Raw genomic sequence first — 23,030 nt, 5'->3', positions numbered from 1 at the left:
GAGCACCAAGATAGCACAGTGTCAGTGAAGCCAAGGTTGGACAATGTTTCCAGGAGAAGGGGATGGTCCACAGTGTTGAAGGCATCTGAGAGGTCAAGAAGGATTATAGTAAGAGGTACAGGCCTTTGAATCTGGCAAGAAGGAGATCATTGGTGACCTTTGAGAGGGCAATTTCCATGGAGTGAAAGGGAGGGGGAGAGCCAAATTGAAGGGGTGGTGAAGGAAATAATTTGGTACCATATTTGGATCTGGCAATGGGCAGACTAGCTATAACCCAGACTGTTTGGTATAAAGCCAGATTATTGGCCACTCTCGGACAGATGGACCTCTGAATTATTTTATTTTTTGGCATTTATTAAGCATTTACCTCCAAGCATGAGGAAAAGACCCTAAAAACCTATGACAAGGAGTTTCTGTTTGATGCAGAGGTGGATGGGCAACCATTGGAGGTTCTTGAGAGTGGGAAAAGATGGATTGAAAGAGTTTTGTAGAAAAATGATCCAGGCGAAGTGAGTGAAGTGCTGTGAAGCCACAAGGATGGGAGACACAGGAAAAGCCTGTGAAAGAAAGCCCGGTGTGGACAGGGATCATCTCTCTTCGTTGCTGAATTGTACTTTCCAAGCACTTAGTACAGTGATCTGCACACAGTAAGTGCTTAATAAATATGATTGAATGAACGAATGAGAACAAGAATGAGCACCAAGATAGGACATCCTTCATAGCAAAGCACTGTTCTAAGCACTGGGGGAGATACAAGGTAATCAGGTTGTCCCATATGGGGCTCACAGTCAATCCCCATTTTCCAGATGAGGTAACAGGCACAGAGAAGTTAAGTGACTTGCCCAAAGTCACACAGCTGACAAGTGGTGGAGGTGGGATTAGAACCCATGACCTCTGATTCCCAAGCCCGTGCTCTTTCCACTGAGCTACTAAGAGGTCTCCTTTGCTTTCACTGAGACATCTCACTGCTTGCTGAAGGCTTCTGTCATGAAACGGGAAAACCAGTGAACAGCAGGCCTCCTATTTTTGCAGTATGATTCAAAGCCTCCATACACTATAGCAATGAAGGAAATCCTGACTCTGTGTGTTTAAAACATAAAAGGCTCGCTTGCTTTGATATTCTTTGTATGTGTGACTTTTGTTCCAATTGTGTACTCAAAAAAACAGTAAATGCCATCTTGGTAGTTTCAGTGCCATCAGCCAAGAAGTGCTGAGACCCCTTGGGGCCTTTTATACTGTTTTTATAAATCTACATCCCACACTGAGCACTTTGTGGAGTCAAGGGGGCAAAACCCTCCTTGTCTGCTACGTGACACAAATTTCAAAAAGACTTTGGTGAATCCATTTGAAAGTAGGAGTCGTCTCCTAATTTTTTCCTTAGAGACCCTAAAACTTAAGCCTCGTGAAACAAGTTGCATATAACCAATCATCTTTATTGAGGGCTTACTGTATGCAGAGCACTGTACTAAGCACTTGGAAGAGTACAATATAACAGAGTTGGTAGAAATGTTCCCTGCCCACAACAAGCTTACAGTTTAGAAGGGGACACAGACAATAATATAAACAAACTATGGAGAGGTTCGTATAAGACAAGACAAGACAAGACATAAGTGCTGTGGTGATGGGAGGGGTGAATAAAGAGTGCAAATCTAAGTGCAAGGGTGACACAGAAGGGAGTGGGAGAAGAGGAAATGAGGACTCCGTCAGGGAAGGTCTCTAGGAGGAGATGTGCTTTTAATAAGATTTTGAAGGTGGGAGAGTGATAGTCTGTCGGATGTGAAGAGGGAGGATGTTCCAGGCCAGAGGCAGGACGTGGGTGAGAGGTCTGTGGTGAGTAGATGAAATCGAGGTACAGTAAGTAGGTTGACATTATAAGAGCAAAGTGTGAGGACTGGGTCATAGTAGTAAATTAGGGAGGCAAGTTAGGAGAGGTAAGGTGATTGAATGCTTTAAAGGGGATGGCAAGGAGTTTCCGTTTGATGAGGAGGTGGATGGGTAACCCTTGGAGGTTCTTGAGGAGTGGAAAAGCATGGACTGAACAGTTCTGTAGAAAAACGATCCAGTCAACAGAGTGAAGAAAGGACTGGCGTAGGGAGAGATAGAAAACAGGGAGGTCAGCAAGGAGGCTGATACAGTAGTCAAGGCAGGATAGGATAAGTGCTTGGATCATCATAGTAACAGTGCGGATGGAGAGGAAAGGGCAGATTTGAGCAATGTTGTGAAGGTTAAAACAGGATTAGGTGACAGATTGAATGAGACAGATGAGTCCAGGATAACACCAAAGGTGAGACAGGAAGGACGGTGGTGCTGTCTACAGTGATGGGAAAGTCAGAGGGAGGACAGGGTGGGAAGATAAGGAGTTCCATATCAGAGATGGAATACTTTGCTGCTGGCATTATGAATCTCACAGCACACTGCAGAATCTTCCTTCCCTTCTTTTATTCTTCCCCAGGAAAATGTTAAAATGAGATACACTGCTGCACCCATTTCACTTTCAAATTTCTCAGACCAAGGTACTACTCTCTTTAAATACCTAATGTCCTCTATAGACTGTTTTGGTAAGGACCAGGTGGAATCATTCCCTTTCTTCAGATTAAGAAATTGAGGCCTAAAGAATATTACAGAGGTACAAGAAGATCTCGTAAATGTGGCTTTCATCTCTATTTTCCTAAAGGACAAAATTAGCATTTGGTTTCTAGGCTACTATGAGCTAAGAATCCAGTCGGCTTCTTTGGGCTAACCTCTTATGGATGAAGAAATTGAGGAACAATCTATCTCACCTCATCACTCTCCTACTAAAACGCAGCCTGCATGCTTCAACTCATCTAATGCCAACCTAATCACTTGACCTCGATCTCATCTATTTCGCCACCAACCTCTCGTCCACGTCCAGCATCTGGCCTGGAATGCCTGCCCTTTCCACATTCGACAGAAAATTACGCTCCCCACTTTCAAAAGAGACTGTAGAACTAATATTGGTACTCATATGGCCTTAAAAGTGGAATTTGAAGGTAAAATCTTGAACACTTTCTTTTAGAAAGATAAAATTTCAGTTCATGAAACACAAAGGAAAGCAGTGTGGCCTAGAGGATGGAGCATGAGTCCGGGAACCAGAAGGACATGGGTTTGAAACCCAGCACCACCACTTGTCTGCTGTGTGACCTTGGACAAGTCATCTTACTTCTCTATGCCTCAGATCCCTCAATCAGAAAAATGGGGATTAAGACTGTGAGCCCCATGTGGAACAGGGACTGTGTTCAACCTGATGAGCTTCTATCTACTCCAGTGCTTAGTACAATGCCTGGCACATTTTAAATACTTAAAAATCATATTAAAAATAAGCACAATAAACTGGGAGAGGACCTAAGTCTCTGCCTCTTTTCCTGACCATAATTGTGTTTTAATATGAATCGCTAATGCACAGATCTAGAAACAGGTAAAGACTCTACCTTCTCATGTGGGATGCTCAAAAATTCCTCACTCTCGGCTTCAAGGCTGTCCATCACCTCGCCCCCTCCTACCTCACCTCCCTTCTTTCCTTCTACAGCCCAGCCCGCACCCTCCGCTCCTCTGCCGCTAACCTCCTCACCGTGCCTCGTTCTCGCCTGTCCCGCCATCGACCCCTGGCCCATGTCCTCCCCCTGGCCTGGAATGCCCTCCCTCCGCACATCCGCCAAGCTAGCTCTCTTCCTCCCTTCAAAGCCCTACTGAGAGCTCACCTCCTCCAGGAGGCCTTCCCAGACTGAGCCCCCTTCTTCCTCCCCCCCCTCCTCCTTCCCCTCCCCACAGCACCTGTATATATGTTTGTACATATTTCTACTTATTTTACTTGTACATATTTACTATTCTATTTACTTTATTTTGTTAATATGTTTTGTTTTGTTGTCTGTCTCCCCCTTCTAGACTGTGAGCCCACTGTTGGGTAGGGACCGTCTCTATATGTTGTCAACTTGTACTTCCCAAGCGATTAGTACAGTGCTCTGCACACAGTAAGCGCTCAATAAATATGATTAAATGAATGAATGAAAATATGGATTACCTGCTTCTCCAATATCCTATTTCTATTTCCTCCTCACTGCAAGATCACTTGGAATGATCACTGGATCATTAGGGAAGCAGTGTAGCTCAGTGGAAAGAGCCCGGGCTTGGGAGTCAGAGGTCATGGGTTCTAATCCTGGCTCTGCCGCTTGTCAGCTGTGTGACTTTGGGCAAGTCACTAAACTTCTCTGGGCTTCAGTTCCCTCATCTGTAAAATGTGGAGAATGTGGGACAACCTGATAACCTTATATCTTCCCCAGAGCTTAGAACAGCGCTTTGCACATAGTAAGTGCTTAACAAATGCTATTATTATTATTAATTATAGCTCCAAATGCATTCATTGATCAATGTAAAAATAGTTTTAGGTTCAGCACTTGAGAGTGCAAAGTCTATGGCGTTGTTAACCCTCAAACATTAGAAACAACTTTTTTTATATATTTAGGATAAGATGCTTCCTATATTGGAGCAAATACTCCCTGGACAGAGGGCAGGGAGATTTTTCTGGGTGGCTGGGAGGAAAGGTGGTGAGAGATTGTAGCAGTGTGGCCTTGTTAATAAAGCATGGGCCTGGGAGCTAGAATACCTGTGTTCTAATGCTGTCTCTGCCACTTGATTGCCGTGTGACCTTGGGCAAATCACTTAACTTCTATGTGTATCAGTTATCTCATCCCTAAAATGAGGATTGAGACTGAGCCCTATTTGGAAGGAGGGACCTCATCCAACCCAATTAGCATGTAACCGCCCCAGGGCTTAGTATAGTCTCTGGTACAGAGTAAGTGCTTAACAAATACCATAATTACTACTATTATTATTACTTAGACTATAATCCCCATGTGGGACAGCAACTATAGCCCACCTGATTAACCCCAGCACTTGACACATAGTGAGGATTTAACAAATACCATAAAAAGGATTTGTCCTATCTGTCAGGAGCCCCACCCCAGGGATTTCTCCTTGTTAATATCAGGTGCTATACCTATGAGCCCTTCACCAAGGATTTGACTCCCTTTTTAATTTGGGTATCCAAATGACCAGCCCATTGGCTACCGCCCAGGAGTCTACAATTCAGCCTTGTTGCTCCCAGGGTCAAATAATCTCCTACATGATAAGATGGAGTCACTCTTGCTCACCACACTACCCACCTGGGCCACCACCCAACACTTATAGTACCCACTCTTTGAACAGGCTGAGAGCTATCGCCCTTATTCCTGTCCAAACTCCTAGAACAGGTAAGATACACCCGCTGCCTTCATTATCTCCCCACCAACACTCTTCTCGAACCTCTGCCATCTGGCTTTCAACCTCTTCCCTCCTCTGAGACTGCTCTCTCCAAGGTCAACAATCACCACTTTTTTATGGTATTTGTTAAGTACTTACTCTCTGCCAGGCACTGTACTAAGCACTTGGGTAGATAACATGGTTGTCAGGTAGGACGGAGTCCCTGTAACGCATGGGGTTCACAGTCTTAATCCTCATTTTACAGATAACAGGCACGGAAGATAAGTGACTTGCCTAAAGTCACAGAGCTGACAAGTGATGGAGCAGGGTTTTCAATCGTATTTACTGAGCACTTACTGCACGCAGAGCACTGTACTAAGAGCTTAAGCGAGTACAATATAGCAGTATCACATTCCCTGGGTTTAGAACTCAGGTCCTTCTGACTTTCAGGTCTGTGCTCTATCCACTAAACCACGCTGCTTCACTTAGTAGCCAAATCCCCAGGGGCCATATTCTGTCCTGATCGTCCTTGATCTCTCTGCTGTTTTTGACACCATGTGCCATTCCTCTACTCTCTTGAAAAAACTGTCAGGTTTTAATGACATGGTATTATTCCAGTCTTCTTGCCTCGCCGATTACTTGTCAATTTTGTTCTCTGGCTCCTCCTCGGCCTCTTATCCTCTAAGGGTGGGCATCCCCCCAGGGCACTGTTCCTGGCCCTCTACTGTTTTTGCTTTACGATGACTCTCTCAGCTCGTTCGCTCACATGGCTTCAGCTATCACATCTTCGGAGAGGATTCCCAAATCTATCCCTCTAGTCTGACTGCTCATCTGACCTGTGATCCCGCATTTCTTCTTACTTCCAGGACGTCTCCAGTTGGATACCCTGCCAGCACGTTAAACTCAACAAGTCAAGATGAACTGAACATCTCACCTTTCTCCCTAAACCCTGGTACAAGGTTCTGGTGTTACTTCAATCAGACTATTACATGAGCTTCTTAAGCTGGTCTCCCAGGCTCCGGCCTCTCTCCTCTCCATTCTACATTACGTGCTTCTACTTGCCCCATTTCCTCCCTCTTCAAAGCCCTGAATTTCCTTGCCTCAAATAAAAATTTGTCACATTTGCCTTCAAGTTTCCCCAACATCTGGCCCACATTGCTCATCTGTTCTCTTCACCTGCCAACTTTCTAGCTGTAATGCACTATCGACTCTCCCACCTCCAATCCCTCGTTTACACTATTTCCCCAGCCTGGAACTAGCTCCCCCCTGCACAGACAGATCATAGCATTGCCCAACTTCAAATCCATCCAAAAATCCCACCTCACCCAATGAGCCATCCCTAATTAATTTCCCAGCATCCTGGGCCATATCATCCCTTCTGCCATATCATATCATCCCTTCTGCCATAGTGCAGTGAATAAAGCACAGGCCTGAAAGTCAGGAGGTCATGGGTTCTAATCCCAGCTCCACCACCTGTCTGCTGTGTGGCCTTGGGCAAGTCACTTCACTTCTCTGGGCCTCAGTTGTCTTATCTGTAAAATGGGGATTGAGGCTGTGAACCCCACATGGGACAGCGACTGTGTCCAACATGATTTACTTGCATCCACCCCAGCACTTAGTACAATGCCTGGCACATAGTAAGCATTTAACAAATATCTTAACTATTAGTATTTTTGGATTTGTTTACACCCTCCTTTGCACTTATGCTCTGTAAGCCAGCTGTTGGGTAGCGACTGTCTCTATGTGTTGCCGACTTGTACTTCCCAAGTGCTTAGTACAGTGCTCTGCACACAGTAATCGCTCAATATGATTGATTGATTGATGTCCGCTCAATGTATTTATTTTGACAGTATTGGGATTATTTTTAAATCTGTCTCCCCATTAGAGTTTAATTCCTTGTGGGCAGGGAATGTGTCACTTTGTTCTTCTATACTTGCTAAGTGCCTGTTGCAGAGCTCCAAAGTGGGCACTCAATAAATGCTGTCTCTACTAATAATAGTAATGGTATTTGTTAAGCACTTACTATGTGCCAAGTACTACTAAGCACTGGGGTGGGTACAAGCAAATAGAGTTGGACACAGTCCCTGTCCCATGTGGGGCTCACAGTCTCAATCCCTATTTTACAGATGTGGTAACTGAAGCACAGAGAAGCGAAGTGACTTGCCCAAGGTCACACAACAGACGAGTGGTGAATCCTGGATTAGAACCCAGGACCACTACTACCACTCCTAGGAATGAGTGTGGGGAGCGAAGGACTTTGGAGGGAAAAATCTGTGGGGTCCAGCATGTGACATTCCCAGCAAACAATTTATAAGGATGGCTAGCCTGTCATCTCTCTTTGTCTTGCCCTTCCTGGGTGCACTGAGCCTTCAGGATGAAGCCCTTGTTTGGAATAAAGAAAACAGGCTCTTAAAGAAAAAGCCATCACATAAAATACCCATTTGTCTACTCATCTTAATCATGTGGCCAAATTCCATCAGCACAGTCACCCTCATGACAGATTGCATGATAACCACTGTTGGTGAGCAGTCATTTCACCAATGAAGTACCCAAGGGAGTTAAGTAAGATGCTAAAATATGTTAATGGTTGCAGAAATCCTGTCCTCTGGAAACAGAGTTGACATTTTTAATTTGCACCAGACTGCAAGTGACATGGAAATCAGAAGACAATATAACTTTTTCCTTCCAGAAGGAAACTGGAAAAGCTCCAACGTAAAGGCCTTTTTCCAGGATTGGAATTTTAAAAAATCCAGAAGTCCAAAATAGGTAATTTTAAGGAGTTTGAATACTGACACTAAAATTGAGAGAAATTTAGATTAATAATAGCTTTGCTATTCTACACTATAATACAAGGTGTTAGAAATCCTATAACATTTAAATCAAACCCCCTGGAGAACACCTCCACAAAACCAAGTTAGACTATTTGCAACATGGCTACAACTCACTGTCAAAAGGTGTATTAGTACTAAAACTAAGACAGCATTAAGCTTTCAGGACTTGAAAAGATTTCCATGTTAAACACTCAGGTACAGCTGTGGAGGTTGTAGATTTTATCCAAGAACAAAAACATCTGATTTATTTTTTTTTCCAGTATGTGAACCTTGAAATGTATGGTAATAAGGTTGACAGTTACTTCAAATACTCTCTGAGCAGTTTGAAGTGGAAGAAAACTCATTTCTACTGCAAATTTAATATGCCTACAAATCCTTTAATAAGACACAAAGTTCACTGACCCAGAATCCCACTGATGGGATCCTGATGGGATTAGCAGCAGGAAGGAGATGACTCCCTTAGATTAAAGTGTTGCTCCTTACATTAACTGTACCACTCCTCCTTGCTTCCAAGCACCTCAAAAGATCTCATTAATGCTTCCTCACATGTTGATTTCCTCTCAGGGTCGCACCTGGAGAGTTTCTAGAACTCTACTAGTCCCGACTATGGGAGGGAGAGTTAAGCAGAGGAATATCCATTCCATTCCTAGCTTGGGCAGTGTCTAGCAAGTGGAAAGCAATCTGCTACAAGTCAAAACTCACCTCCACGGGGCAACAGCGGTGTGGGAGAGAGTCGAGGGTGGAGACTCAAGTTTACTGCACGGAAGGAGGCAATGGTAAACCACTTCCACATTTTTACCAAGAAAACTCTATGGATACACTACCAGAACGATTGCAGATGGAGGTGGGGTGTTCTGGGAGAGGAGTGTCCATGACGTCGCTATGAGTCAGACATGACTTGAGAGCATAAAACAATACCACCACCACATATTGATGATATAGATGGACCTCCTAAAAGGTTCAGGAGGAGATTCCCAGCTGCTCATATTGGGACCATTAATGGATATAGAGATTGTGACGTGGGAAATAATAATTTCCCCACACATACCCATAGTTCACCACTGTAGGTCATTTCAATTTCCTGGTATTACAGGTGTGAGTCGGAGCCAAGAAAACATAAAAACAGCAGTGTTTGCATGCTGCCGAAGTGGTTGCATCACCTTCTCGCTTGTGGGCAAGGAAGGATGGGGTGGTAGTTGAGAGTAGTGGGATTAGAATTTGAAGATCCTGAAACTGGTCAGTGCCTTTGGAAAAATGGAGCGAGGGAGTTTCAGGTGAGGGGAGGGACATGGACAAGAGATTGCTGGTAGGAGAGACAAGATGAGGCACAGTGAGTAGGTCAGCCTGAGAGGATAGGGAGTCAGTTGGTGGCAAGTACATGATCTCACTGCAATAATCCAGTCTGGGACAGCATTACCCTCATATCCAGAGTTTATGATTGCCAAAAAAAATTTGCTTCAGGGAGAAATTTGGCATGCCAGATCTTGGAATCCAAGAGTATGTTTATTTTTTCAGTATTATTGCTGGAAACAGACTGGAAAAATCTATTTGCTAGTGCCCAGACATGTTGTGGGATGAAAACAATTTGCTTTCCTAATTTTGTAATGGGAATCATGGTTCTCATATAAGCTTGGTACCACAGCAATCTGGAATTAGAGGCAAAGATAGATATTGCTCCTAAATATCTATTGTAAATGTATAAAACAGTAAAAGGCAATACATTTCAACTAGGACTTCTCTTGCATTTTAATCCTTTAACTTCTTTTTGGTTAACCCTAACCTGAAAACTGGTTCTAGAGACCTAAATGCAAATTCTGTTCCCAGAAATTTCCAAAATTTTAAAGCAAGCACTTGTCCTGTTTCACTGCACAGCTTGGCAAAGTGAGGCTAAATGATACTTACTTTTATCACGTTGAGTGTTTTTTATAGATTAGTAATAATAGTGATTACGGAGCTTTGAACAGGTAGAGGATTCAGGTATAAATACAATATTTTTAAGTATGCAATTTCTAAAAATGTTATGCAAGACAAATTTTCAGTGCCTAAGCATTTTATCCCTCTTCTGGCTTAGAAATTTTCCATTATTGTCTTCTTGACCTGGGATGGTTTTATTTATACTTTGGGATAAATGGGGAAAAAGAGAAATAAGGATGAGGGCCTGGGAATTGGAAGACCTGGATTCTAATCCTGACGCTGCCACTTACCTGCTGTGTGACCTTGGGCATGTCACAACTTCTCTGGCCCTCAGTTCCCTCATCTGCAAAATGGGGATTCAATACCTGCTGTCCCTCCTACCTAAACTGTGAGCACCATGTGGGACCTGAATATCTTGTAATAATAATAAATAATAGTAATAATGGCATTTGTTAGGCACTTACTACGTGCCAAGCACTGTTCTAAGTGTTAGGGTAGATACAAGATAATCAGGTTGTTCCATATGGGGCTATCAGTCTTAATCCTCATTTTACAGATAAGGTAACTGAGGTACAGAGAAGAGAAGTGAGTTGCCCAAGGTCACACAACAGGCAAGTGCAAAGCCACGATTAGAGCCCCCATCCTCTGACTTCTAAACCTGTGCTCTATCTACCTCAGTGTTTAATACAGTAGTTGGCACATAGTAAGTGCTTTACAAATACTATAATTATGAGGAGAAAGCGTTGAATGATCAATTCACAGATTTTTCCTCCAACTTCACCTGTAGAGTTATGTAATATCACAACTAAACAGACTGAATAAATTCACTAGAAGATGGGAAATTCCTATCCTGTTGGATACGGGGCATGCAAGCAAAAAAGGGCACAAAAAGTAACTGGAAAAAAAGCTGAAATTTCTAAAGAACAGGGGTGACAAAAACTCTCAGGGAAAGCAGGAGGAGCAGAAACACCCTCAGTGAGACTGATTGATACCACCTCAAAAATCATGTCATTTGAATACAGTGCAAGTCCACTGAGTGGTCAATATGTCTATTTCTATGTTGTGCCTAGTATCTGACAGTCAGTAAATATTTAGTGGTACACAACTTTGTGTTGAAGGGGTAAATATTATTTAAAGGAGCCAGAAAGTAGAATCACCCTGATTGAGATGTTGCCTAATGAGGCTAGAAATTAATAGGAACTGCCAGAAGGGATGTGATTTCCTGTCATTTATTTTAATGTCTGCCTTCCTCGCTAGACTGTAAGCTTACAGTCTTATGTACTCTTTCAAGCCCTCAGTACAGTGATCTGCACACAGTACATGCTTAAGGAATAACATTGGCTGATTGATTCCTGGTAAGCTCCTTGAAGGCAGGGATCCTGTCTCCTACATCTATTGTACTCTCCCAAGTGCTTAGTACAGTGCTCTGCACAAAGTGGCTACTCAAACACTAACTAGAAATTGACTGAAGCAGATGTATTCTGCTGCTGAGAGATTTTTCCACATAGCATTAACATCTCTCCCCCTCCCCTCAATACATTCAGCTTCATTTTCAGTTGCCTTGGTTCCACACCTCTGTGCTAGTGCTATAGAACTGGTTATTTCCTGGCTGATTTAGAACAATGGGTTTAAAGAGTCTGGCCAGGGGATGTGCCTGTTTAATGTTATATTGTACTTTCCCAAGGGCTGAGTATAGTTCTTTGCACAAAGTAAGCGCTCAATAAATATGACTGAATGAGTGGCCTAGTAACTATTACAGCCCTCTCTTTTTTAAGTCTATGTCAGGGTGTTGGTCTCAGCCCTTAACTCAAATGAAAGGAAACAGAGACACCAAAGGAGATTGTGGAATCTGCCTCACAAAAAAGCAAAAAAACCCCAGAAGACCAGTCACCTTTCCTGGGTGGCTTAGGCATTACCTAAATAAATGGGTGATGCCTAAGAGGGGTGGGTCAGATGACCTTAAGAGGTAACTATGATTCTACAATTAGTATGTAATCACTTGATTATATGTATTACATGTATGATAATAATAATAATTATTATTATGGTATTTGTTAAGCACTTACTATGTGCCGAGCACTTTTGTAAGCATTGGGGTAGATACAAGGTAATCAGGTTGCCCCACATGGGGCACACAATCTTCATCCCCATTTTATAGATGAGGTAACTGAGGCACAGAGAAGTTAAGTGACTTGCCCAAAGTCACACAGCTAACAAGCGGCGGAGTGGGGATTAGAACCCACGACCTCTGAGTCCCAAGCCCATGCTCTTTCCACTAAGCCAAGCAGTTCATTGCACATTTATTGTGTGCAAAACACTGTACTAAGCATTTGGGAGAGTACAATATAACAGAGTTGGTAGACACACTCCCTGACCACAACGAGGGATGTGGACAAAATGCTCCAAATGTCTTTTAATGCCACAAATCAGAGCAGGGAGCAGGGGAGAGCGGGGGTTCTATTTCCACACAATAGCTCTTGGAAATTAAAGTCTGTCCACAAGCCTAACTCTAGGCACTTAGGGCATCAATCACAAAGAATATCTAAGTGCATCTGGCAGCAGAATATCAACTTTGCTGTATGAGACTTGCTCTCGACAGGGACTGTGCTCAAGAGGATTCTCTGTAAGCAAATCTACAAACAGCTCTGGACTGGGGAACGGGCTGGCTGGAATCTGTCCGCTTATTTCTTATGGGTTCAGCCTGGCTCCGGACACGCAGTACTCCAAGGGAACAAGCAGAGAAGAGTACAAATGAGGTCACCAGGGGACAACCTTAGTTTACCAACGAGGTGGCCATTTTCTGAAATAGCTTTGCCACTGCCAGGATGGCATTTATGCCCCTGCACCCCCAACCACCTAGAGTTCCTTAAATCCTTTTAATTGTGTATACCATTTTTTCTCCAAAGATCTTGATTTGAGTTTTTTCATTCATTTCACAATCCCCTCTTCCTCTCTGAATTCTGTGGAAGGGGCCAGATGAGCTTTGACATTTCCTTCATACAAACCGCCGTGCCATGACATGAAAACTATGACTGCCTGATCTATGCAGGCTTTTCATTTGAGATAATTTTTGTTTGAAGTTACATAGTAACTTCTGATGGGGACTTCCATTACTGAGAGAGGCAAGAAGAGTAAATTTACTAAGTAAGTTTCAAGGTAAAGCACCCGAATAGCTGACAGATTGTGTTACATCTTGTTTTCCTTCATAACCCCTCCTTCCTCAGAGCCCACACATTTTACAAGATGTTCACTCAACAAGCACTTTTCTAATTAGACAATCAGTAACCCACAGTGTTCTAGGCAACCCTTCACCAAGGTAAAAAGGCCCAGATTAGGAGCAAATGCAAAACATCTGAAATACATTCGTCCTCCAGCCAAAAAGAATGACTGCCTTTTGTCAAAAAAAAACAAAACAAAACAAAAACCAAAAGTATTTTACAAAGAATAGTAACCCTAATCATAAAAGGTAATGACATTTGTCTTTCATGCAGAAACATATTTTGATGCTATGCGTTCCAATCCAGTAGAAAATTTGAAATAACTGATGATTTTAGTGGAGTGATTCCCTTCCCTTCCCCACAGCACCTGTATATATGTATATATGTTTGTACATATTTATTACTCTATTTTACTTGTACATATCTATTCTATTTATTTTATTTTGTTAATATGTTTGGTTTTGTTCTCTGTCCCCATTCTAGACTGTGAGCCCACTGTTGGGTAGGGACTGTCTCTATATGTTGCCAACTTGTACTTCCCAAGTGTTTAGTACAGTGCTCTGCACACAGTAAGCGCTCAATAAATGATTGATTGATTGACTAGTAAGTTAAAATTTCAGAACCTCCTTCCTTAGTCTGATGTGCATCAAGCCTACAAACACCCAGAGCTTCAACTGAAGTATTTCTGTACATAACTAAGCAAATGTACACTGTATTATGCCTGTCATCTAATTCCTCAAGTCAAGAAAAGGGCCTGAGGTCCTCTAGTGGTAAAATCCAAACGATGTTCCCAAATTGGTAAATTAAATCATAGAACTGTGTATCTATCCCCTATGTTATCTCAATCACTCAATCAATAGCATTTATTGAGCACTTACCACTGTACTAAGCACTTGGAAGAGCACAAAATACCAGAGTGGTACACCTATCCCTTGCTCCCAAACGTCTTTCCTTCTATAAAGTATCTCAGAATAATTTATGGAATTTGTCAAACTGCCAGATAAAAATAATCATACTAATATAGAAATGAACCACAGCAATACCTGAAATTTTTTACAGGGTCTTTCTTCACTGAGTTTTCACGAGCAGTACCTCACACCATCACAATGAAGTGGAGCTGGTATTGTTTTACCACTATTATGACATAACTTTTCAGCCCACACTATTTGAATCATAAATCACAAAGCTTCTTCATCCATTCGACTGAAGATAGCTATAAATTAGGACGGTGAACAATATGAGTATCATAGTCAGATACTGTATACTTTTCAAAGCAGTGACTGAAGATTACATCTAATTTGCCTCAAATAAGACCTCACACCTTTTGCATTGATATCAAAAAAGATGAAATATTTGAGCATAGACTAAACATCTTACTAACTATAACCAGGTAATTAAAGTCTCAACATGAATCTTTCCATCTGGGTTTGTAGCTTGAATTCAATACAAATACAAGACAGAATAGGGCAGTTCACATAAGAAGAACGAAGTAGTAAGGTTTGTGTGTATAAAGTGCTTGGGCCTACAAACTGGAAATTCTAAACTGAATTCTGTTGAGTCCATGTTTCAGGCACACAAACAGAACTTTCTGAACTTTAAAAACTTTCGACATGAGATTAAAGAAGTAAACCGAGTGAAACTCTGTCAAAGTTTAGATAAGTAGGTCATACCTAAGACTATTTAACTCAAAGAAACACTTGAGCTGAGTTTAAGATCCATTAGTGAATACTAATGTATAATTTACTTTTTTTCAAGTATGGATTTCATTTTTTGCATCTACAGGAAAAGTGAGATACCCTGCAGCCTGGACATGTTGCAGCCTAAACCCATCCTCTCACGGGAACAATGTTATAAATGGGTGATCTGTTCCTGAAACAAGGTTGGAAAGCCTATTTTTACCAAAATGATCCAGAATTGGATAGTAAATTACAGATGAGTAAATCATGCAGGGTCTGTGAAAAGGTAGATGACATTTCAAAGGAAGCAAAATGAAAGAATTGACCCTTTTTGGAAACTGCCTGATAGATGATCACTCCTCTCAACTTCAGAGCCTTATTTAAAAAAAAAAAAAAAAAATCACATCACCTTAAAGAGGCCTTCCCCAACTGAGCCCACTGTTGGGTAGGGACCATCTCAATATGTTGCCAACTTGTACTTCCCAAGCGCTTAGTACAGTGCTCTGCACACAGTAAACGCTCAATAAATATGATTGAATGAATGAATGAACTAAGCTCTCATTTCCCAGTCCCACTTCTTTCTATAATCACCCTTGTATCTTCTGTCTGTATCCTTTATTCACTCTACCCTCAGTCCCTCAGCACCTATGTACATATCTGTAATTTATTCATTTATAGTAATGTCTTTCTCCCCCTCTACTCTGGAAGCTCCTTGTGGGCAGGAAGCATGTCTACCAACTCTGTCCTCTCCCATTCTGTCCTCCCTCTCACTCCTTACACTCTCCCTGCTTCCCATCCAGCCCCACTGCAGCTTTTAATATTGTTTCTCCTTTTTCCTATGGCTGTGATGCTTATCCAATTATAACAACGAATATTTATGGTATTTGTTAAGTGCTTACTATGTGCAATAATAATAATAATGACGGCATTTATTAAACGCTTAAGATGTGCAAAGCACTGTTCTAAGCACTGGGGAGGTTACAAGGTGATCAGGTTGTCCCACAGGGGGCTCACCGTCTTAATCCTCATTTTACAGATGAGGCAACTGAGGCACAGAGAAGTTAAGTGACTTACCCAAAGTCACACAGCTGACAATTGGTGAAGTGGCATTTGAACCCATGACCTCTGACTCCAAAGCCCGTGCTCTTTCCACTGAGCCATGCTGCTTCTCTGTGCACGGTACAATATTAAGTGCTAGGGTGAATACAAGCAAATTGGGTTGGACAAAATCCCTGTCCCACATGGGGCTCACAGTCTCAATCCCCATTTTACAAATGAGGTAACTGCGACACAGAAAAGTGACATGACTTGCCCAAGGTCACACAACAAAGTGGAGGAGCTGGGATTAGAACCCAGGACCTTCTAACTCCCAGGTCTGTTCTTTATCCACTAGACCATGCTGCTTCTCACCTCCTGCGTTAGCGCCCAAAAGGAGATTAGTGTTCTAAAGTCAAAGCCAGTGGGTTGTAAAGCTGAAATATGGTATAAATTTAAAAACATTGTAAATGCTGTTGTTGGAACTCAAAATGTCTTGAATCAAGGACTGCTTATATCAATGTCAAAAATTGTATTTCTTTAAACACTTGTTCTAATATCAGCTTGACCCCTGTATCTAGTGAAATGTTTTTGTTTTGTTTTCATAAAATATTTTGTAATATTTTTGGCCCTTTGGAGGTTGGAGAATGTTGTTAAGGAAGCCCCAAAACGTACCACCACAGCTTGTGACCTTTATAAACTCTATTGGAGGCATCCGCTTGTGTTGGTTTCCATTACTCATTATTATGTCACTAAGTCATTAGCTTAAACTACTAATTACTCCTTCATAATCTGTCCCTCGAACTGCATTTTTCACTTGTTGAACTAGATATTCATACGTGAATGGTTAAGTTTTTTGGCCAAAGAGGCTGTCATGCCAGAATGAGGGGAAGGGACAAGAGAGAAAGGACAATCTAAGTCAACAACTAAGGAAACTGTCCTTAGCCCAAGCAGCTTTCAGCGTTGAGGAATCCTGTTGAGGCACCCAGCTCACCAGGTTTCCTGACGCAGTCACAACAGCACCTCCAGTGATGTCAGTTTACCTTTCCCCACCCAAAACCAAAATAATTACCTATCAAATGCTCTTACACATAAAAGGCCAACCCAAATACCTTACAGGAGACAACATAACTTCAAAATCGACCGAGTTCGAGGCAGTGCATCGGCTTCAAACTCCATTCCCCACGGCACTTAGGCACACATTCATAATTTATTTATATTAATGTCTGCCTTCCAGTCTAGATTGTGAGCTCGTTAGGAGCAGGGAATGTGTTTATTGAAGTATTGTACTCTCCCAAGCGCTTAGTACAGTGCTCTATACCCTTTAAGTGCTCAATAAATGCAACTGACTGACTATCTTGGCTGTCAGTGTTCCAAAACCCATGCTTTCAACTCTCATTTCAAGTTTAAGTTGTCCTCGGAGAGACTGAGAGCTTCTCTGTAGGTAGAAAGATTGCCAACAGTGCTCTTCTGGAGTTTCATCTAGGCCAGAAAGCAACTGCCCTGACGGATGGACACCCCTCTTTGACCGCTTAACCAGAGATGGTCAGTTGTGCTACACGTGTGTGGGTCTTTACCAGGGGTTATCATCAGCAACATCTGGTATTTATTTGAGCACTTTCTAGGAGCAGAGTAGCAATCACTGGTATTTATAGAGGGCTCACTGTGTGCACAGCACAGTCCTAAGCACTTAGGAGAGCACAGTAATAATAATAATGATGGTATGTTAAGCACATACTATGTGTGAAGCACCGTTCTAAGTGCTGGGGGGGATACAAGGTAATCAGGTTGTCCCACGTGGGGCTCACAGTCTTAATCCCCATTTTACAGATGAGGTAACCGAGGCACATAGAAGTTAAGTGACTTGCCCAAGGTCACACAGCTGACAAGTGGTGGAGTTGGGATTTGAACCCATGACCTCTGACTCCCAAGCCCATGCTCTTTCCACCGAGCCACGCTGCTGATCTAGTACAACAGAGTCAGTAGACACCCCAGCCCACAACGAATTTACGGTCTAGAGGGGGAGGCAGAAATTAATACAAATGAATAGTTTATAATATATTTAAAGATATGAATGTAAGTGCTGTGGGGTTGAGGGTGGGGCAGATATCAGATGTCCAAAGGTCAGGGATCTGCACAGTGCTTTGGTCAGGGGCTAGGCTGACTGAGCCCCCCTTTTCCTCTGCTCCTCCTCCCCTCCCCATCGCCCCAACTCCCTCCCACTGCCCTACCCCCTTCCCCTCCCCAAAGCACTTGTGTATATTTGCACATATTACTCTATTTTACTAATGATGTGAATATAGCTATAATGCTATTTATTCTGATGGTATTAACACCTGTCTACTTGTTCTGTTTTGTTGTCTGTCTCCCCCTTCTAGACTGTGAGCCCGTTGCTGGGAAGGGACCGTCTATGTTGCCAATTTGTACTTTCCAATCGCTTAGTCCAGTGCTCTGCACTCAATAAGCGCTCAATAAATACGATTGAATGAATGAATAGGCTGAGAACTCCCTCTAGACTGTGAGCTCGTTGTGGGCAGGGATTGTCTGCCTTTATTGCTGCACTGTTCCATGTGCTTAGTACAGCGCTCTGCACACAGTAAGCGCTCAAATACGATCGAATGAATGAATAAATAGGTGAGTTGAGCAGAATAGGTAAGTTGAGCAGCTTCAGAGGGACAGATCGTTAGCCAGTTGTTGGAGAGGGACCGTCTCTATATATTGCCGAATTGTACTGTCCAAGCGCTTAGTACAGTGCTCTGCACATAGTAAGCGCTTAATAATATTTATTCTGATGGTATTGACACCGACTACTTGTTTTGTGTTGTTGCCTGTCTCCCCCTTCTAGACTGAGCGCCCATTGTTGGGTAGGGACCGTCTCTGTTTCCGATTTGTACTTCCCAAGCGCTTAGTCCAGTGCTCTGCACATAGTAAGTGCTCAATAAATACAACTGCATGAAGCACAGACAGACAGGCCTCATTTTACCAAGCTCCCGGTTGAAGCGAGCCTCGCCTGTGGCCAAGGTAGCCCATTCCACCCGGCTCCTCGCCCCCTGGGTCGTTGCATGGTCAAATGTTGCTTAATTGTACTTTCCCAAGCGCTTAGTCCAGTGCTCTGCACACAATAAGCGCTCAATAAATACGATGGAATGAATGGATGAAATGCTGCCTGAATAATCATCCTGATGGTCTCTGTTAAGCGCTATGTGCCAAGCCCTGTTCTAAGCGCTGGAGGAGATACAGGGTAATCAGGTTGTCCCACGGGGGGGCTCACAGGTTTAATCCTCATTTTACTTTTAGACTGTGAGCCCACTGTTGGGTAGGGACTGTCTCTGTATGTTGCCAATTTGTACTTCCCAAGCGCTTAGTACAGTGCTCTGCACATAGTAAGCGCTCAAATACGATTGATGATGATGATGATTTTACAGAAGAGGGAAAACTGAGACACAGAGAAGTGAAGGGAAACAGTGGCGAAAGGGAAAGCGAAAATCCGACTTGGCCGGAGCCCGTCTGCGGGGGCTCCCTCGCCGCCTCATTCTTTTAATCGTATTCATCCATTCAATCGTATTTATTGAGCGCTTCCTGTGTGCAGAGCACTGTACTAAGCGCTTGGGAAGTACAAGTAGGCAACAGATAGAGACGGCCCCTACCCAACAACGGGCTCACAGTCTAGAAGGGGGAGACGGACAACAAAACAAGTAGACGGGTGTCAGTACATCAGAATAGATAAATAGAATTATAGATATATACACATCATTAATACAATAGAGTAATAAATATTGTACAAATATATACAAGTGCTGTGGGGAGGGGAAGGGGTTGTTGGGGAGGGGAGGAGGAGCAGAGGAAACGGGGGGGGGGCTCAGCCTGGGAAGGCCTCTGTCGGGGCTTACTGTGTGCAGGACACTGTACTAAACGCTGGGGAAAGTACAACAATAGGGAGAGACATTCCCTGCCCACAACGCTCTCACTGTCTGGGGGGAGATGGAGGGAGGAAGGGAGGGAGGGGGCGAGGGAGACCCTTCTAGACTGTGGGCCCGCTGTTGGGTAGGGACCGTCTCTGTTGCCGACTTGTACTTTCCAAGCGCTTAGTACAGTGCTCTGCACATAATAAGCGTTCAATAAATACGATTGAATGAATCTATAATTCTATTTATATTGACACCAGTCTACTTGCTCTGTTTTGTTGTCTGTGTCCCCCTGCTTCTAGCCTGTGAGCCCGCTGTTGGGAAAAGACCGTCTCTATATGTTGCCAACTTGTACTTCCCAAGCGCTTAGTACAGTGCTCTGCACACAGTAAGCGCTCAATAAATATTGAATGAATGTTGCCGATTTGTACTTCCCAAGAGCTTAGTACAGTGCTCTGCACACAGTAAGCACTCAATAAATACTACTGAATGAATGAATCTATAATTCCATTTATTTCTATTGATGCCTACTTGTTTTGTCTTGTCTGTCCCCCCTTCTAGCCTGTGAGCCCGTCGTTGGGTAGGGACCGTCTCTCTTGCCGACTTGTACTTCCCAAGCGTTTAGTACAGTGCTCTGCACACAGTAAGCACTCAATAAATACTATTGAATGAATCTATAATTCCATTTATTTCTATTGATGCCTACTTGTTTTGTCTTGTCTGTCCCCCCTTCTAGCCTGTGAGCCCATCGTTGGGTAGGGACCGTCTCTCTTGCCGACCTGTACTTCCCAAGTGCTTAGTACAGTGCTCTGCACACACTTAGCACTCAAATACTATTGAATAAATCTATAATTCCATTTATTTCTATTGATGCCTACTTGTTTTGTCTTGTCTGTCCCCCCCTTCTGGCCTGTGAGCCCGTTGTTGGGTAGGGACCGCCTCTAGATGTGGCCCAGTTGTACTTCCCAAGCGGTCAGTGCAGTGCCGTGCGCGCAGGAAGCGCTCAATAAAACACGACTGAATGAATGGCGGTCAACAGAAGGAAACAGGCAGCCAGATATCGATAGGAGGAAAGAGGCGTTAATGGGAATAATTAGGATTAGAGAGCCCGGCGGCCCGCAGGCCTCTGCCTCTGATCCGACCCCTCGGCTTCAAGGCTCCCCATCCCCTCGCCCCCTCCTACCTCTCCTCCCTTCTCTCCTTCTCCAGCCCCTCCGCTCCTCTGTCCCTAATCTCCTCCCCGTACCTCGTTCTCTCCTGTCCCACCGTCGACCCCCGTCCTCCCCCTGTCCTGGAATGCCCTCCCTCCCAACATCCACCAAGCTAGCTCTCTTCCTCCTTCCAAGGCCCTACTGAGAGCTCACCTCCTCCAGGAGGCCTTCCCAGACCAAGCCCCCTCCTTCCTCTCCCCCTCCGTCCCCACAGCACCTGTATATATGTCTCTACGCATTTGTTACTCTATTTTACTTGTCCATATCTATTCTATTTATTTTATTTTGTTAATATGTTTTGTTCGTACATATTTATTACTCTACTTGCACATCATCATCAATCGTATTTATTGAGCGCTTACTATGTGCAGAGCACTGTACTAAGCGCTTGGGAAGTACAAATCGGCAACATAGAGAGACAGTCCCTACCCAACAGTGGGCTCAAAGTACAAAGCACATTATATAATCGATTCTATTTCTTTTATTCTGTTAGTGCGTTTGGTTTTGTTCTCTGTCTCCCCCTTTTAGACTGTGAGCGCACTGTTGGGTAGGGACTGTCTATGTTGCCAACTCGGACTTCCCAAGTAAGCGCTTAATAAATACGATTGATTGATTGTTGTCTGTCTCCCCCTTCTAGACTGCGAGCCCGCTGTTGGGTAGGGACTGTCTCTCTATGTTGCCAACTTGGACTTCCCAAGTAAGCGCTCAATAAATACGATTGATTGATTGATTGTCGTCTGTCTCCCCCTTCTAGACTGCGAGCCCGCTGTTGGGTAGGGACTGTCTCTCTATGTTGCCAACTTGGACTTCCCAAGCGCTGAGTCCAGTGCTGGGCACACAGTAAGCGCTCAATAAATACGATTGATTGAGTGATTGACTAATTGTGCCCCCTGTGCCCCTTCTGGCCGTGTTATCCCTCACCTGGCTGTGTCCGGGCAGCTCCTTGTCCGGGGTCAGCTCGCAGCTCGGCCATGGTGGTGCAGTGCGGGCCCCCAGCGCGGCTCCGCCTCTTCTCCACCGGCCGGACCCGCCCCGCCTCGCGCCCCGCCCCGCCCCAGGTGTGCGAGGCCGGGGACACCACGGCGACCCCTGCCGGACAGGTGAGGGAGCGCCCACACTACTCCGGCCAGGGGCCTTGGCTCCCCTTTGGGCAGGTGAGGGAGCGCAAGCACTCCCACCCGGAGCCTTGGTGTGGTGGGTGTGGGGCTTAAGCACTCCGGCTCGGAGCTCTGGATCCTCCCTGGACAGGTGTGGTGGGAAATCTCTCCGGCCAGGAGCTCTGGATCCTCCCTGGGCAGGTGTGGTGGGAAATCTCTCTGGCCAGGAGCTCTGGAGTCTTCGTGGGCAGGTGAAGAGGGCGGTCTCTCCAGCCAGGAGCTCTGGTTCCTCCCTGGACAGGTGTGGCAGGTAATCTCTCCAGCCAGGATCTCCGGAATCTTCCTGGGCAGGTGAGGAGGGCAGTCTCTCTGGCCAGGAGCTCTGGATCCTCCCTGGACAGGTGTGGCGGGTAATCTCTCCAGCCAGGAGCTCTGGAGTCTTCCTGGGCAGGTGAAAGGGCAATCTCTCTGGTCAGGAGCTCTGGATCATCCCTGGGCAGGTGTGGCAGGTAATCTCTCCAGCCAGGAGCTCTGGATCCTCACTGGGCAGGTGAGGAGGGCAATCTCTCCGGCCAAGAGCTCTGGAGACTTCCTGGGCAGGTGAGGAGGGCAATCTTTCCAGTCAGGAGCTCTGGAATCTTCCTGGGCAGATGAGGAGGGCAGTCTCTCTGGCCAGGAGCTCTGGTTCCTCCCTGGACAGGTGTGGCAGGTAATCTCTCCAGCCAGGATCTCCGGAATCTTCCTGGGCAGGTGAGGAGGGCAGTCTCTCCGGCCAGGAGCTCTGGATCCTCCCTGGACAGGTGTGGCGGGTAATCTCTCCAGCCAGGAGCTCTGGAGTCTTCCTGGGCAGGTGAGAAGGGCAATCTCTCTGGTCAGGAGCTCTGGAT

General features: G+C 44.4%; 1 protein-coding gene and 1 non-coding gene across 2 annotated transcripts in view; one reads left to right on the top strand and one right to left on the bottom strand.

Moving 5' to 3' along the window:
• MAP7 (microtubule associated protein 7) overlaps positions 1-22,025 on the bottom strand; it is a 213,848-nt gene extending 191,823 nt beyond the window's left edge. Inside the window, exon 1 of the mRNA XM_038759178.1 lies at positions 21,968-22,025. Coding sequence (XP_038615106.1) covers positions 21,968-22,019 — 52 coding nt within the window. The 5' untranslated portion in view covers positions 22,020-22,025. The remainder of the gene's footprint in view (positions 1-21,967) is intronic.
• On the top strand, positions 8,642-8,779 carry LOC119924887. Its single transcript, XR_005449566.1, has one exon. It is a non-coding gene; the product is annotated as a small nucleolar RNA SNORA7 (small nucleolar RNA).
• Positions 22,026-23,030: the final 1,005 nt, after the last annotated feature.

Source organism: Tachyglossus aculeatus, chromosome 2 (assembly GCF_015852505.1).
Source record: "Tachyglossus aculeatus isolate mTacAcu1 chromosome 2, mTacAcu1.pri, whole genome shotgun sequence".
Taxonomy (NCBI): domain Eukaryota; kingdom Metazoa; phylum Chordata; class Mammalia; order Monotremata; family Tachyglossidae; genus Tachyglossus; species Tachyglossus aculeatus.
This window is presented reverse-complemented; position numbering and strand designations above follow the sequence as displayed.